The sequence below is a fragment of the Ictalurus furcatus genome, chromosome 27 (genome assembly GCF_023375685.1).
Source record: "Ictalurus furcatus strain D&B chromosome 27, Billie_1.0, whole genome shotgun sequence".
Taxonomy (NCBI): Eukaryota; Metazoa; Chordata; class Actinopteri; order Siluriformes; family Ictaluridae; genus Ictalurus; species Ictalurus furcatus.
In genome coordinates this window covers 5,904,298-5,922,025 of record NC_071281.1, presented here as the reverse complement: position 1 = coordinate 5,922,025, position 17,728 = coordinate 5,904,298, and the positions used below count along the sequence as shown (strand labels likewise).

The 17,728-nt window shown below is 42.6% G+C and overlaps 1 protein-coding gene across 6 annotated transcripts in view; it reads right to left on the bottom strand.

Annotated features, from left to right (window-relative positions):
- The window catches only part of dgkza (diacylglycerol kinase, zeta a), a 175,594-nt gene that overhangs the window by 114,777 nt on the left and 43,089 nt on the right, over window positions 1–17,728 (bottom strand). The window contains exon 1 of one of the 6 annotated variants that reach the window (XM_053616962.1): window positions 14,148–15,549. The exons of 4 other annotated variants lie outside the window; for them this stretch is intronic. In XM_053616962.1, the coding sequence (XP_053472937.1) occupies window positions 14,148–14,332 (185 nt within the window). In that variant the 5' untranslated portion in view covers window positions 14,333–15,549. Of the gene's footprint in view, window positions 1–14,147; window positions 15,550–17,728 lie in introns of those variants that run through there. One more of the 6 variants, XM_053616964.1, reaches the window with a different exon arrangement.

Genomic DNA, 17,728 nt, shown 5'->3' with positions numbered 1-17,728 from the left:
CACACACACACACACACACCAGTGTTATGGAAGAGTGGATAACCCAGATAGCAGGTGTCAGTCATTTACACCAAGATCCGCAGGATTGGGCTACCATAGCAACATACTGGAGCAGTGCCCCTTAACGATCAATTCAATACTAACGCAGTCTTCTAACATGGAGACATACACTATATGGCCAAATGTTTGTGGACATCTAACCATCACAGTGGTTCTTCCCAATACAATCTTCCTTGAAACTGAAGAGGCCCAAACCTGTTCCAGCATAACACTGCCCCTGTGCACAAAGCGAGCTCAATTAAGTCAAGGTTGGAGTGGAAGGAACTCAAATGGCCTGCACAGAACCCTGACCTCAACCCCACTGAACACCTATAGGATGAACTGGGAACGCCAACTGCATGCCAGGCCTCCTCACCCGACATCAACACCTGACTTCACTAATACTCATGTAGCTGAATGGACAAATCCCCACAGCCATGCTTCAAAATCGAATGGAAAGCCTTCCCAGAAGAGTGGAGGTTATTATAAGTGGGGACTATATCTGGAATGGGAGGTTTTATTAAATAAATAAATTAAGAAATAAATAAAAAGTTTATGTTCAAAAAGCGTACGGCCACATGGTCTATGTGCAACTCTAAGCAGGTCAAGCTTCAGACTATTAAAGTTTTACAGGCAGAGAGCGTAATGACAACATTGTGATGTGTTCATGATAGCAATACTCTAATACTAAAAACATAGACGGTGATGTCTGTTCTAACAAAATTTTTTTCCAAAAGATACATTACAAGGAAGGATGGTTTGCTGTTAATGTTGAGAGATGTGTTAGCTAAAAGAGCTGAAAGAGGTCAGTGATGAACACAACAGCAGCACTGAAACAAACACTGCACTCAGGAACCACACCAACACCTGCACTGATGCTAACACTGCTAACCGATGCTAACTCTGACCCGAACACAACTCACGGTGAAGACGTTGTTAGCGCTAAACCCGATGCCGCTACAGGTGATAGCGCTAGCACTGCCCCTGTCCCGAATGTCTGCACAGAGGATCATCCTGACCCCATACAACAGCAGCAGGAGAACCCACAGGCACTGACTAACTCTGCTAAAGCACAGGACACTACAGCAAAGCTGACAACTGAAAGCAAGGAGACAATGAACGCTGCAAAAACCAAAAAACAGAAGCGAATTAGGGAATGTTGTTATGATGCACGAGAGTGAAGGAGCAAAGTGCAGCACAGGTACTACAGGAGGATGGAGAAATTGAATCAGATGAACCAGCACTATTTGACAGTTCAGAAACCCCACACCAGCAGCCTGAAGATCTGAAAACCACAGCACAGATGAGCCGCTTTTTAGAACAGACAAAAGGAAAAAGGAACATCTCACTTTGCAGCTACGTCCCAGGAAAGGCGAAATCCACTAAATCAGCACAAAACGCCACAAGACATGACAATCTAAGAGTGTTCTCACCACACAGAACATACAGACTCGGAAAATGGACATCAGTGGCACTGAAGAGTCTTTAAACTGGACTATGAGCTTTCCTTATGGATTTATTTAATGTGAAATTAGTATAAAACTGGATTTATTTTTAGATGGTTTGGGGTGGGGGGGGATCGAGGGGTCTGAGGGTTTTTTTTAAATGTGTCAATATGTAAAACTGATACATTAATGGAACCATAAAAGAAAAAAAAATCTCTCTCGTATCATTTTCTACATTACCCAGGCAGGAAATGTAAACATCAATCCACACTCAGTAAATAAATGAATAAGATCATCACTCTTCCTGGTACAGCGAGTCCATGCTTTATTTATGTCAGCTACAAACAGAAGTGACTGCAGTGTTGCAGCAGGTAAAGTAAATAAACCGAGCACCGAGAGGCTGAAGCGATCAGGTCTCGGGTGTCGGGTCGACGAACTCCCAGCCAAAAGGAGAAAGGAAGCCTGTGTGAATATGTGACAGAGACACACAGAACAATTAGGAAGCAATGTTTAGTTTCTGCATGGATCATCTGGGGGTCGACTGTAGGTGAGCATGTGAGTTTTGACGCTTTGTGTTTTGATGTGGTTTTGGTGGATGCAGCTGTGGTGGTGACTGCAGTGTTCTCTCCATCTGAAGACCTGCAATGACTTCATCACTCTGACATCACTCTGACTGTCCCTGCAGTCTTAAAAACAAAGTGAAATCAAAATCAGAATGCATTTTCAAACCTAACCAAGAGAAACAGGACTGGACAGTACATCTTTAGTTGGGGGTTAACATAACATGTAAATATTAGTTTCCCCCTCAACCATACATGCATGTTGATGTAGTAAAAATATGTTAATGTTAGAGGCAGAAAAAAGTAATTGCATTTTGATTTGAATATTAGGGGGGGGGGGGACAAGAAATTTGTATATTAACTGTCTGATAGCTGCTGACTTGTGCAAATAATGGTGAGAAACATTAACAAGGAATTAACATTGAAAAGTGAAAAGTCAGTATTGATTTCTACTTGTCAGTTATCCCTACATTAAAGCAGTGAAACACGTGGTTAAGTTGTATACAGACTCGAGCTGCAATACAGCAGGGACATACCTGAAAACTGATTTCTCTAAAAAAAATTGGCAGATGTAACTGAAATCAAACTTTTAAGTGATGCGCACCATGAGCAAGTTGGGCGAAAAAAGTGGACTGTATGCAAGGAAAAGCACCTGATTAGCCACTGTAAAATATAGTGGTGGATCACTGATGCTTTAGGGTGGTCATGTGGCAGAATATTTCAGCCAGGAACCTGCTTGAGGTTCAGATTTGAATAGGTGGAGAGAGCCTTCAACAAGATACAGAAATGGTTAAAGAAACAAAAATCCATGACCATGTCTGTCTCCAGATTTAAGCCCCACTGTAAACCTGTGGTCTGATTTGAAGACCATAAGCACAAACCTGTGAATCTAAAAGAGCTTAAAATCTTCTGCTTGAAGAAGAGGACTAAGATCCTCCAACCTTGTTAAGACATTACAGGAAGAACGCCAGTGGTGTTCATTCTCTCCAGGGAAAGAGTCACAAAATATTAACTGTAAGAAGTTGCTGATCATTTTGAAACCAGTGGATAGTACAAAGACTGTTCTTTGTGTGTTTTGTCGCTATGTTTAAGCGCAAAAATATCACTTGCTTTTGCTCGATTTCATGGGAGCCAATATTTCTGGAGGGCCATATTTTTCTACTGATTTATGATGACGGAAATAAAAGGCCGCAAACAGGAGTGAGTGATACGACACAACTATCATGATGACATTTAAAGTGAAAGTGAAAAACATGCTCAATTGGGTCGAGGTCAGGTGACTGACTTTGCCATTTAAAAACATTCCATCTCTTTACTTTAAGAAGATCGTGGGCTGGTATGTTTTGGCTCATTATTCATCTCTAATGTGAAGCACCGTCCTATCCGTTTTGCAACATTTGACTGAATCTGAGCAGAAAGTATAGCTCTATACACTTCAGAATCCATCCTGCTACACATCATCAATAAACACCAGTGACGCGCTTCCATTGGCAGCCAAACATGCCCATGCCATAACACTACCTCCACCATGTTTGCCATATGATGGGGCATGCTTTGGATCATGAGCCCTTCCTCTCCTTCACCTTGCTTCCTATTCTTCTCTTCCCATCATTCTGGTACAGGTTCATCTTGGTTTCATTTGTTCAAAGAATCTTGTTTCTTTTTTTAGATGATTTCTAGCAAAGTCTAATTCTGTTCTTGAGTGTTACCAGTGGTTTGCATCTTGATGTATTTACATTCGGGAAGGCATCTCTTGATTGTAGACTTTGACAATGATACACCTACCTCCTCCAGAGTGTTCTTGACTTGGCTAGATGTTGCGAAAGGGTTTTTCTTCACCAAGGAATGAATTCTGCATCCATCGACTTTAGCTGTCTTCTGTGGTCTTCCAGGCCTTTTGTTGTTGCTGAGCTCATCAGTGCGGTCCTTCTTTTTAAGAATGTACCAAATTGTTGATTTGGCCACTCCTAAAGTTTCTGCTCTGTCTCTCTGATAGGCCCATTTTGTTTTTTCAGTCTAATGATGGCCTCCTTGCATTTGCATCGACACCTCTTTGGGACGCACATTGAGGGTAGGGCTGCAACTAACAATTATTTTCATAATCGAATAGTGGGCCGGTTATTTTTTCTGGATTAATCGGTGGGGGCAGGGCAAGCTTTCAGTACCTTTTTTTGTTTATTAAAACAAAATCCACAAACTGAGTGTTATAATATAAACTGTTTGTCCAAAACAGAAAAGAACCCAATACACACACACCAGAATATATAATATATATACGGAAGTGATCTCTCTCTCTCCCATATATATAAAACGTATTTTATAGTATTTATGCATTATGCTTATGGATGCACAAAAAGCACTGAATTAAACTACAGTCCTAAATTAATAATAAAAACTCACTTTCACTGCAGCTTGTGGTTTCTGTTGCTCGCTGTCTTTAAGAATATTATTTAACTTGTGTTTACTTTTGATCATAGTGTTTAATAAGACATTACAGATCTTACTCGCACTATCATCGTATCTACACAGCGCGTGATCAGCAACGCAGCCTCGTTACTAATACATCACTTCCGTTATAATAAACGACAGAAGTTACAATGCAAGTGCAAATACAGCATATAATGACAATAAGCTTAAATTAAACTAAACCTTTTAAGCAGCTTGCACCAGTTTCCCCTGCCCTTTACACACAGTGGAGCATTTTGGATATAAACATAAGTTTGTCCTCGTGCATCAGTTTGATTTCCACGGGTTTAAAATGCTACCCTGCCTTAGAGGAGGTTACACACTTTCTTCCTCAGTCACGTGACGATTTCGTTTCCGTCTGATGGAGACTGAGGTCATGTTGGGAATAAAAGGTAACGCTGACAGAAAGTAAACGGAAGAAAGTCATTGTCCATGAATCTGGGTGTTTGCTAATGCTAGCGTGCGTATGACGTCATGCACCGTCGTGGTTTATACTTCCGGTTAGTAAAAAAAAAAAACGCTAGTGTTATATTTGAGATGATATTACCTTTCTAAAATCCACACACTAGACGGTAGTGCAGAGTGCATAATGTAATTGTACAGTGCTTCATTTGGGGCACAACTTTAGTATTTACTCTCCGAAGCGTGTTTTCAGAACTGACGCAACATAATGAGTAAATCTCCCCCGTGCTGCGCGCAGCACTAATCGATAATGAGATTCCTTGACAACGATTTTCATAATCGCTTATTCTCGATTTTATCAAGTAGTTGTTGCAGCTCTAATTGAGAGACACATGAACAGCTACCAAATGCAAATTCAACACTTGGGATCAAGTCCAGACCTTTTATCTAATTAATCGGTCATGAAATAACGAGGAAACGGGTCACACCTGGCCATGAAACTGCTTATCAGTCAATTTTCCAATTTCTTTTGAGCCTGCGAAAATGGAGGGACTCTGTCCAAATACGTATGTACCCAACTGTATACCATACGTGACGGTACCAGCAAAACAGTTGTGAGACAAAAACAACAGTGAAAACGGTGAAAATATATCCTGTGTACAAAATCTATTGTACTGTTATGTGATACATTTTACTCTGACTGTGCGGTAATGTATCACAATATCCACCATGATGTTATGCGGTCACATATTCCAGCTCTAGACGACACTGAGGCCCTGTTTACACTGCTGCATTTTCATTTTAAAACACATAATTGTTGCTACGGTTACGCCTGTTGTCTACACTACTCCGGCGTTTTCCTCCCTCCAAAACTGAGACTTTTGGAAACACCGAAGACCCAGTTTTAGTTTGAAAACTCCGGGCTCGCGTTTCAGTGTAAACAGACCAAAACTTTAAGACTTTTGAGGCGTGTCTCCGCCCACATTCGCTCCCTGATTGGGTCTTCTGGATCACTGTGTATCCTTCCCTGATTCGTCAAACCCCTACCATATGACCATTACTCTACCTTGATCGTATACACAACCACACGGAGACTGATCCGCAAGCTTTGCTGGCTTTGTCGTCATTCTTAGCAGCCATTGTGCAGTTAAATTCTGTATTTTATAATACTGCAGCTGCTACATGCGCAAGAGGCGAGCTATGATTAGAGAAATAGGCAAACAATTTCAAGCGGCGTAAGTCCTACATGGAACGCTGGTTTGGACAGGCAACCAACTTCCTGTTTACACTTGTATGCTCATGCCCAGTATGCATGAATGGTCATGTGACGCGTTTTCGGTCGTGTATTGTGGACGGAGATCGTTTCTGAAACACAGTGGAAACGCCAGTGTGGATGAGGATCTCCACACTGATCATGCGTTTTCGTTTTTTAAAACGAAAACGCACTAGTGTAAACAGGGCCTAAGTAACTGTGGCTCAGTGGTTAGACCGAGAGCTCCAGTTTAATGGGAAGCAAACTGTTCCGCTCTGATTAAAAGAAGTAAAAAGCCCTGATCTAAAGACGATGGGGATTTCATCCAGCCAGTGGAGACGTCTGTGTGATGGGCCTAATTATCACAGTGTCCAACCACAGCATGGAGTCTGTCAACAGAGACACTGATCTCCCCTCCTTAGCCACACACACACACACACACACACACACACACACACAGCTTTGTGGAACTGAATAATTAAATTTACTTGGCACATCCTCTTTCTTTCAGTCTCACCTGAGCTGTTCTCAGGTCAGGGCCATCATGCATCCATTAATGAGACCAACAAACAACCTGTCAGACAATGCAAACACTCCATCAGCATCTGCGCACACACACACACAGAGTTGTGGCACACAGGAAGCTGAGAAACCCTAGTGGGTGCCACAATGACACATATCACTTCACCACTTAGATGTCAATCTCTCAATTTAATTTGTATAACCTTTCAGAATGCCTTCAATGCAATAAAGAGAATGAAATGGAAAGAAAAAGAACCTCTCTCAGCTGACTTGGGGAAGAAAGCTCGAGAGGAGACAAGACTCTAAAGCCAATACCTTCCTCCCCTGGGGTGTGGCGTAGATGGAGATATAGTCAAAGCAGGACTAAAAGTAGAAATGCTAATGATGGTGCAGGAGCGTGTTATCCATCCTTCCGCTCCCTCTTCTCTCCCAAGCCATGCCCTTACATTTGATAGCAACACAATCTGAAACACATTATACCTTCACTTCATCCTGGTCTCATGCTCATGGAAATAGACAAGTGAAAGATCTACGCCAACCTCGTTCTCGTTCAAGGCTCGTTCTGACAGGATGTGCGTGAACACAGGAGGAAATGGAAATAAGAGATTGAGGGATTTGATGAGAACATGTTTGCATGTTTATGAAGACGGTTCGAAGTTTTAAAATAATTCATTTCTACAGTTGCATTTTTCGTTGTTACTCTCGAGTCAAACTGAACGTAACCTCGAACGAACCTGAAGTAAATGCTCGTGTAATTTTTACAGAAACATTTTAGAAGATCCCATATTACAAACGCACGATAAATTAGTCACGTCCTGTGTTCCGAGATGTTTTATTCCTTTCCAGGACATTGCTAGAACTGGGCTTTTCCTGAAGGATGGGGAGATTGATTTGCAGCTGTGGTTTCGCCTTGTTGACGTTAGTAAGCCTCTACTGAAACTGGACAGATTTGGTTAAATAAGGAATAAAGCTTCGGGACAGGAGCAAAGTTACTGTTACAACCCTGACCTTGATTATTTTTCCTCGAACAGCACGTTCCGTAGTGCTCTGCCGAAGAAATTTTTGATTAATTAAAGGCCATTTGTTTAAAGTTATGTTTAATGTTGTGGAACATCGCTCCCTCGCCAGCTTCTTTTTCCCCTCTTGCTCTCTTTTTCTTCTTCTCTCAGCTTGAAATCAAGAAATCTCCATCTTTAAGGTTGGTCCCATGTCGAAAAACTTCAAATCACACCGGTGACACTGGAGACTCCTTCCAAAAACTTCACCATAGCAACAATTACATGTGTTTTTGATCTGTTTATCTATACATCTATATATCTGTTAATAGAGAAATTCTAACATTAATATAATTAATATATTTATTGTACACATGTTAATGTAAACCTTGGAAGTTCCATGATTTAGAAAGATGTTGCTGCTGTAATAGAAGATGTGGGGCTACGTTACAGGCTCATGTTACACTGAAGCTTTATTCACTCGGTAGCCTATGGTGTATGCTAACGCTGGGTGAATTAAAGTTTGATGTGAGGTGATGCGCATTTTCTAACGAAAATATCGACTCTGTAATCTGTTGAATGTTTAAGGAATATTCGGTGCTTATGGAGATGTAATTCAGACAGTATCAGTTGTTATGATGTGACTGAACGAATGGTCTGTAATGTCAGATGAAGAGTGTGTGTGTGTGTGTGTGTGTGTGTGTGTGTGTGTGTGTGGAGGGGTTGTTCTCTTGCACCATCCGTCAACAGCGAGACTAGGCAGGTGTGTGTGGTGAGAAAGGAAGGCGTGAGGAACACACACCCCTGAGAGCTCATGAAACATGATACTGAACAGATGTAGACGTATGAACTGTGTATTAGCATCGCTACAGTGTCTACACACACACAGCTAATTAACGCTATACTACACCTAAACCTAACCCTAACCTTAACCCTAAACTCAGTAACCAGGAGGATTTTTTTTTTTAAATTAAAGCTAAAGTGATTTTTCTGGTGGGGACGAGCCAAAGGTCCCAATAAGGTCAAAGCTGACAGATATCCCTATATCTATGGGGACACACACATAGTTGAACTTTACATCTGCCTTTTTCTGCTCTGGAGGAAAGGAAGCTGATGAGAAACACACACACACACACACACACACACACACACACAGAGAGAGAGAGAGAGAGAGAGAGAGAGAGAGAGAGAGTGTAATTCAATTTAAGCATAAATGAGAGCGATGCAGACATCAAGAGATAGTCTGACTGAATGCCTGAAAGAAGGAAAGGAAAGAGACTCTTTGGGCTGTTCACAAGACTTGTCCTCATACAGACACACCGGAAACGAACAAACTCCCATCTGGCCACATTTCACAGAGGGTGTGTTTGTAGTTCTAGTCTTGGGCTATGTGCACGTGTGCAGGAGTGTGTATCTGTGCATGCGTGTGTGTGCGTGTGTGTGCGTGCGTGTGTGTGCGTGCGTGTGCGTGCGTGTGCATGCATGTGTGTGCGTGTGTGCGTGCATGCGTGTGCATGCGTGTGTGTGCACGTGTGTGGGAGGGTGTTCGTATGTGTGAAGTGTGACTTGTGTGACAGAGCCTCATTTCCTACTGTCTTATGGAACCTTTCGAAGTTACTGGTTAGGACATTCTCATTCTCTCCGTCTCTCTCTCTCTCTCTCTCTCTCTCTCTCTCTCTCTCTCTCACACACAGCTTGTATTACATGTATAGTGTTCCTCCTATGCCGTGTTTCTGTTGTACACACGCAAAGCTGGGTTCAGGTGTGGCATGTCAGCACGGTCAACACAAAAGCACAGACCCACACAAGCAATAAAACAGGTGAACGGTTCGGTTTATTAATTCCTCAACATTACTGAAATAACGCTCTTAATGGAAACGAGCAGCAACCAAGATCCAGTCCTTGTATAATCTGACTTTAGTCTGATTTTTTGTCTTTGACGAAGGCTCAGTCTGATCCGGATGCATTTTAAAACATATCTTTTGTCTCAGTGTTTCTCAGTGTTACTCCTGCTACTACTACTCCTATTACTATTACTCCTCCTACTACTCCTCCTCCTCCTATTACTATTACTCCTACTACTACTCCTCCTCCTCCTATTACTATTACTCCTCCTACTACTCCTCCTCCTCCTATTACTATTACTCCTCCTACTACTCCTCCTCCTCCTATTACTATTACTCCTCCTACTACTCCTCCTCCTCCTATTACTCCTACTACTCCTATTACTAGTACTACTCCTATTACTATTACTCCGACTACTCCTCCTCCTATTACTCCTACTACTCCTCCTCCTCCTATTACCATTACTCCGACTACTCCTATTACTACTCCTCCTCCTCCTCCTATTACTATTACTCCTACTACTACTCCTCCTCCTCCTATTACTCCTACTACTATTACTCCTCCTCCTCCTATTACTCCTACTACTATTACTCCTCCTCCTACTACTACTATTACTCCGACTACTACTCCTCCTCCTACTCCTACTACTATTACTCCTCCTCCTATTACTCCTACTACTACTACTCCTCCTCCTCCTATTACTCCTACTACTATTACTCCTCCTCCTCCTATTACTCCTACTACTATTACTCCTCCTCCTACTACTACTATTACTCCGACTACTACTCCTCCTCCTACTCCTATTACTATTACTCCTACTCCTCCTCCTCCTCCTATTACTCCTACTACTACTCCTCCTATTACTCCTACTACTCCTATTACTATTACTCCTACTACTACTCCTCCTCCTCCTCCTATTACTCCTACTACTACTACTCCTCCTCCTATTACTCCTACTACTACTACTCCTCCTCCTATTACTCCTACAACTATTACTCCTACTACTACTCCTCCTCCTATCACTATTACCCCGACTACTCCTATTACTCCTCCTATTACTCCTACTACTATTACTCCGACAACTACTCCTCCTCCTCCTACTACTATTACTCCGACTACTCCTATTACTATTACTCCAACTACTACTCCTCCTCCTCCTATTACTATTACTCCTACTACTATTACTCCGACTACTCCTATTACTATTACTCCTACTACTACTCCTACTACTATTACTCCGACTGCTCCTATTACTATTACTCCTACTACTACTCCTCCTACTACTATTACTCCGACTACTACTCCTCCTCCTACTACTACTATTACTCCGACTACTACTCCTCCTCCTCCTATTACTATTACTCCTACTACTATTACTCCTCCTCCTCCTCCTATTACTATTACTCCTACTACTACTCCTCCTATTACTATTACTCCTACTACTACTCCTCCTCCTCCTATTACTATTACTCCTAATACTACTCCTCCTCCTCCTATTACTATTACTCCTACTACTACTCCTCCTCCTCCTATTACTCCTAATACTACTCCTCCTCCTCCTATTACTCCTAATACTACTCCTCCTCCTCCTCCTATTACTATTACTCCTAATACTACTACTATTACTAATAGTACTACTCCTACTACAATTACTCCCACTACTCCTACTATTACTCCTACTCCTTTTACTACTACTGCTACTCCTATTACTGCTAACTACTACTATTACTCCTACTCCTACTATTACTCCTACTGCTACTCCTATTACTCCTACTACTAGTACTACTACTACTAAAACTACTACTACCATTACAACTACTACTACTTTTATTACTACTACTGTTACTACTACTAACTACCCCTACTGTCTGGCAATAACTGCACAAGGAATCTAGGTTTGATCAAAGTTTCCCCCCTCTTTCTCCTGTGTGCATGTTCTGCATTCTTACAGAACGTCTGGCGATTATCAAATCCTTCACTGAGGTCAAACTGTATCCCATAGCTGCCTTGAAATATTAGTTTGGTGCCCATTCACCTCACAAATATTTCTAACATATTCAAATCTGTAACGCAAGCTCCATGTGCCCCCGTAGTGAATGTAATCTGACAGAAAGGCTGACATGCCCCTTATTCTTCGATTAAACAGGTTATTAAGTGGATTTCCTTCAATCAGATAGACGGTTCATTCAATCGTTTTGCTTTATTCAGACTGAAGGTTAGTTACTTAAGCAGCTATCAAGATGGAGACATGCATGTACATTATGTTTTACACAGGTGCAACCCAGTACTGAACGCCATCAGCACAAACAAAAGTGGAAGAAAAAACCCAGAAGTTTTAAACGAGGAAAGGAGAAGCTCAGGTACTCTCCTTCCCTCACCTGTCTGCATGCTAGGTTTCTTTTTGCAAATTTCTGGTGCACACCACATGATGCAAATGAAACAGAATCTCCAGCATGAATAAGGACGAAACTTCGTTTGATTAGTCAGAAATCCACGCACCGTGCTGGAAAAAGCTCAGCGTGAGACTTGAGAAATGCACAAAGCAGATATGCCAAAATAATCAGATCTGAGCTGCCTCACACACAGATTTACCACATGTCCCACCGAACCATGCAAACCACATAAAAGCCCAGAGTATATCATATATACATCTACATCCATCCATTCAATCATTTTCTGTACCGCTTATCCTGCACAGGGTCACAGGGAGCCTGGAGCTTATCCCAGGGGCAGGAGGCAGGGGGAAACCCTGAACGGGCACAATCGCACACCCGTTCACACACTACGGAACAATTCAGAAATGCCACTATGCCAACAACTAGGGACTTAACTAAATCACGATATTTTCTGGTATTTATGGCGAAAACGATATCAGTGACGATAGAAATATAGCAGCGTGCACCACTGTTTTTAGCTACAAGTGATAGCTGCGATCTTGAGAGCCTCCAAAACACAAACATTGATCTGAAAATAAAACTGATTTTCTGTAAGTAAACCAGTTCCAGATTGTAGAGGTACAGTAGCTCCTCCTTTAGCGATGAACTCCTCAGCTTCACGTCCACCTTCTGCCGTACTCGTTTTCTCTCTGCATGTCAGCTGCGAATGGGTCGCAGACCGTCACACACAAATACGTCATCAACTAGGTTTTATCATTATGATCGCGGGAAGACTTTCGACCGGTATATCGCAAACGATAAGATATCGCTCATCCCTACTTACAACGCGTGTCTTTGGACTCGGGGAGAAAGCTGGAGTACCCGGAGGAAAAACCCGAAGCACAGAGAGAACATGCACAAACACACAGGGCAGAGGTGGGATTCGAACCTCCAACAATAGTTTACACAGAATGGTGCAATAAATAAATAAATAAATAAATAAAAGGGGTCACAGGAGCATGGCCAGACTAGTTCGACCCGACAAGGAAGGCTACAGTAACTCATATACCCACTCTTTACATCTGTACTGAGCAGAAAAACATCTCATACCCTACAACATGCTGAACCTTGAGGTGGATGGGCCACACAGCAAACCACGTCGGGCTCCCCTGCTGCCGGACAAGAACAGGAACCTGAGGCTTTTCTCCTGAAAATCACTGGGCATTCGCGAGCCATGCGTTTTTACCATCTACACTCACCCAGCTTTTTTCAGGACATATCCAGCTGGTAAGCTGCCTTTAGCTACAGTAAAGTGTACAGTTCCACCCAGCGCTGTTTATTCTGAGCAGTGTGTGTGTGTTCAGGTTCAGTTGGATTAGCTGATTTGTGAATACAGTGTGGTTCTGCTCCAGAGTGCTCTCATTTGACCTGAGAGGAGGTGAGTAATGGTGAACGATTTTTTTTTTAATCAAATATAATAACTCTTTACAAATAATAATAATAATAATAATAATAATAATAATAATAATAATAATAACTCCTCTATGGGTTCTTCAGTTTGTGAAAGGTGGTTAAAGGATCTGTGTAGAACCTTAAAACAAAATGTATTTCCTACTAAATTTGAACCACTTTAGAACCACTTTACAAAGTGAAGACGGAAAGATACAGCCTAACTGAATGACTGAGAGAAGAAAGGAAAGGATAGAGACTCTCTGCTCACAGGACTGGAATTAGAGAGCTCATAATCATACACCGGAAAATGTAAAAGTAACATTTGCTCTCAGTTTCCTGGGGGTGAGTTTGTAATCTTAGGCAATGTGTGCACAGTTTATGCACGCACACAAACAAACAAATGACCCAAGACTAAAATTTATTAAGATTAATAACCAATCTGGTACTACCGGTTACTTTAAGTGATGATTTGTATGACATGCTCAGAAAAGTATATTTCTCACTCATATAAACATATCCACCCCTTCCCTCCATCCGAGTCCACAAGAGCACCGCTCCAGCCTGCTTGTGTTTATAAGGAGCCATGTGTGCTTCTGTTCCAATCACATCGGTGCAATCTTCACAAGCTGACCTTCGTAAATGAAGGTGAATGCTATTGTGACGTATGAATGTGCATCTCTCTCACCATCTATCATCTATCCTGTACTGTATGCCAATCTAAACTTCCCTTCTCTCTCTCTCTCACACACACACACACACACACACATCATCTCTCCTTTTAGTGCCACACTCACCTCCTTCCAAACAACCTCAAGCCTGTGAAGCTCCTGCTGCTATGGCGACGACCTCCAGCATGCCTCTCTTCCTCGGGGGGTGCAGTGCAGGGCAGGTCAGAGGTAGAAGAGGATGCTGAGGTGGAGGCCGGCGAGTTCGCAACCTCGAGCCCTTCTTTTAACCCCGCCCCCTCAGCGTCAGCCATCACTCAAACTGCGGTGTCCAATGCGGCGTGTTCATGGCAGGAATGATAAACACGTTATGCGGCACCATGCTGCACCACCTCTCCAAAAACCAGCCGAAGGAAGGAAGCAAGGAACAGACAAAGGAAGGAGTGACAGACGGAGTGACTGAAGACGCGTGTGTAGCTCTGTAATTGTCACTTTCCCACTCCACCGTTGGCAAAGTTAATCCCACAAGCAGACTTCTGCATTCCTGCTGTCCTCTTCTGTCCCATGTCGTCCTGTCCCAGCCTTTCTCTCTTACTCTTTAGCCCTTTTTCTGCTCTTCTGCAGCAAGAACTTGTTGCAAGTCGAGCTGAAGCAAGGGGTCATAAACCGTCTGGAAAGAACTCCTTCTCTACCCCTCCTCTTTCTATCTTTTTCCTTCTCTCATCTACAGCACCGGTGTGAGTTTCTGCTGAACTCTGCTGCTCTACACACACATATACACGCATATATACACACTCACAAGATCACACATGCTTTCAGTCCTTCCTCCTCTCCCTCTCCTCCTCTCTCACTCACTCTCTCGCTCACTCACTCACTCGCTTGCTCACTCTCTCTCTCTCACAGCCGGCTGTTCAGAGACACTGCACCAGACCAGGAAGTGTCAAGCTCAGAAGAAAAGAAACACACAAAGGACCCCACATGCAGCTGCCCTCACACATGCCTGACTGATATTATATCTTCCTCTCCCTATGTGTCTTTCACGCTACTGACCCAGTTTTACCTCTATCGTTTTAATGATTAAAAAGCTGCATTGGACTGAGCAATAGCTGTGTGTGAGCTTTAAGGAGTTCTAATGAAAGGGGAAGTCTGGATTGAATCAAATTGCCGTATGACTTTCTGTAATCTATACAAATGAACTGTACAGTGTAACAGTGTGTGACCAGCCTTCTCTGCTGTAAAATAATAATAGTCTGAACGTTGGTGCCATCGATTGAGATTTGCTTGGATCATTAAAAATAGCGTGAAATAACTGGCTATTTTTATAATTAAGAAGGCAAAAGTCACTGCATTCTGTTAAAAGATTATGGAAAAAACAGTCATTTTATACTTTAGCCGAGTCACTTTTTAATCATAGCTTAACAACATCGTTTAACGCTTAGTGGTTCAAGCACGCCTTGCACCTCGGGGTCAGGGGCTCGATTCCCGCCTCCACCCTGTGTGTGTGGCGTTTGCACGTTCTCTCCGTGCTTTGGGGGTTTCCTCCAGGTACTCCGGTTTCCTCCCCCAGTCCAAAGACATGCGTTACATCTCTAAATGGTCCACAGTGTGTGAGTGGGTGTGTGTAGCCATCACTCGTAGCCAAAAACAGTGGGCACGGTGTTATATTTATATCATCACTGATACAGTTATCGCAATAAATGCCAAGAAATACCGTGATATAGTTTTAAGCGCATATCGCCCATCCCTAGTTGTAGGTTTGGACTGGCTTTTCTGAATTGTCCACAGTGTGTGAACGGGTGTGCGACTGTGCCCTGTGATGGGCTGTGCCCGTTCAGGGTGTCCCCCTGCCTCCTGCCCCTGGGATAAGCTTCAGGTTCCCGGCGACCTTGTGAAGAATAAGCAGTACAGAAGATAGATGGATGGTTTTCTATCATATTAGCTACATTAGACTTTTTTTTTACTCTAGTATAAATTTAAGCAGCAAGACTAAATTTCAAACAAAACATGAATGTACACAGCTGTCTTGGCTGATTTGGAGGGAACAGAAAAACAATTGCTTCTTAGTAAGTGAAAATATCTTGAATAAAGTCAAATGTATCTAGTATCTCCTATTATAAGACTACACTTTTATCGATTTTAAACACTAACACTTTTTAAATTTTTTATTTTTTTTAAGTCTAGACAGACGCTCAATAATCTATAATTGGCAATACTAGATAGATTTGACTATATTCAGGACATTGAATGAAGTGGAAACTACTACGTTCTGCTGTCAGTGTAAAACATGGACTGGCCAGGCATGTAGGCTGAAAACAACATTAATTACTGTGAGCAAGGCAGTAATAGAACTGATAACTTCCTCAATCACAAACATTTCATTTTGCGTCATCAAAAGCCGCCCTCTTATTGGTGGCCTTTAAAAGTGTGCCTTAGCAGAAGTTGTTTTGTTAGCCAATTGGTTGCTGTGGCTCTAAATAGGCTGACTGATGATCTCAATTCACAGCCAAAGTATTATCTCATGATTTTCACCAGCAAACAGCAAAATCAGGTCAAAAAATGCATAAACCAGGCTTAAGCAGTGTGTGTTAGGGGTGGTATAGACTAGTGGGGAGCTGTGGGGAGCGCTCTACTGGTCAGACCACAGCCAAAAAACCAGTAGTGACGCAGACACTACAGAAAACAGTCTGAGGAGAAGCTCAGAGACATTCGCGTTTTTACACCAAGCTAGAAGATCCTATCCAATGCAAATATTTGGAATATGATTATTTACCAGTTTAACGCTCCAACAGCAAATACAGTGCTCCAGAAACTGGCTACCCTTCAAAAACTGTTGTAAAGCTGATTTAATAAACTTTTTTAAATAATAAAATAAATAAACAAAACAAACAAACAAACAAACAAACATTGCAAACAATAATTAAAATTTTCCACTAAATAGAAGATATTTGTCTACTGTTTTTCTTACAAAAACAATCTCTCATTAGGATCAGGAAATGTGAGTTTACATGTGAAAAACCTTCTCTCATCCATTACCATGGGGGTTCAACGTTCAACACAACTGCTTGGTCACATATACATATGCACAGTGAAATTCTTTTCTTTTCGCATACCCCAGCATGTTAGGAAGCTGGGGTCAGAGCGCAGGGTCAGTCATGATACAGCGCACCTGGAGCAGAGAGGGTTAAGGGCCTTGCTCAGTGGCCCAACAGTGGCAGCTTGGCAGTGCTGGGGCTTGAACCCCCAACCTTCTGATCAGTAACCCAGAGCCTTAACCGCCAGGCCCCCATGATGGCCAGTATGTTTTCTGCCTCTGCCAGGAAGTTCTGACTTCACCATAGATTGAGCTTTCAAGCAGGATGATGTGCCAAACATACTTCAGATTAATACAGAAATGGTTAAAGAGACAGGGGGCACAGTAACACCGCCAGGGTTGGGGTTTCAAATACAGTCTCGTGTGTGTGTGCGTGTGTGGAGTTAGCATGGTCTCCCCATGCTTCAGGGGTTTCGTCTGGGTACTCCGGTTTCCTCCCCCAGTCCAAAGACGTGCATTGTAGGCTGGCTGGTGTTTCCAAATTGTCTGTAGTGTGTGAATGTGTGTGACTGTGCCTTGCGATGGGTTGGCACCCCGTCCAGGGGGTCCCCCACCTCGTGCCCCAAGTCCTCTGGGATACGCTGCAGGCTTCCCTGCGATCCCATGTAGGATAAGCGGT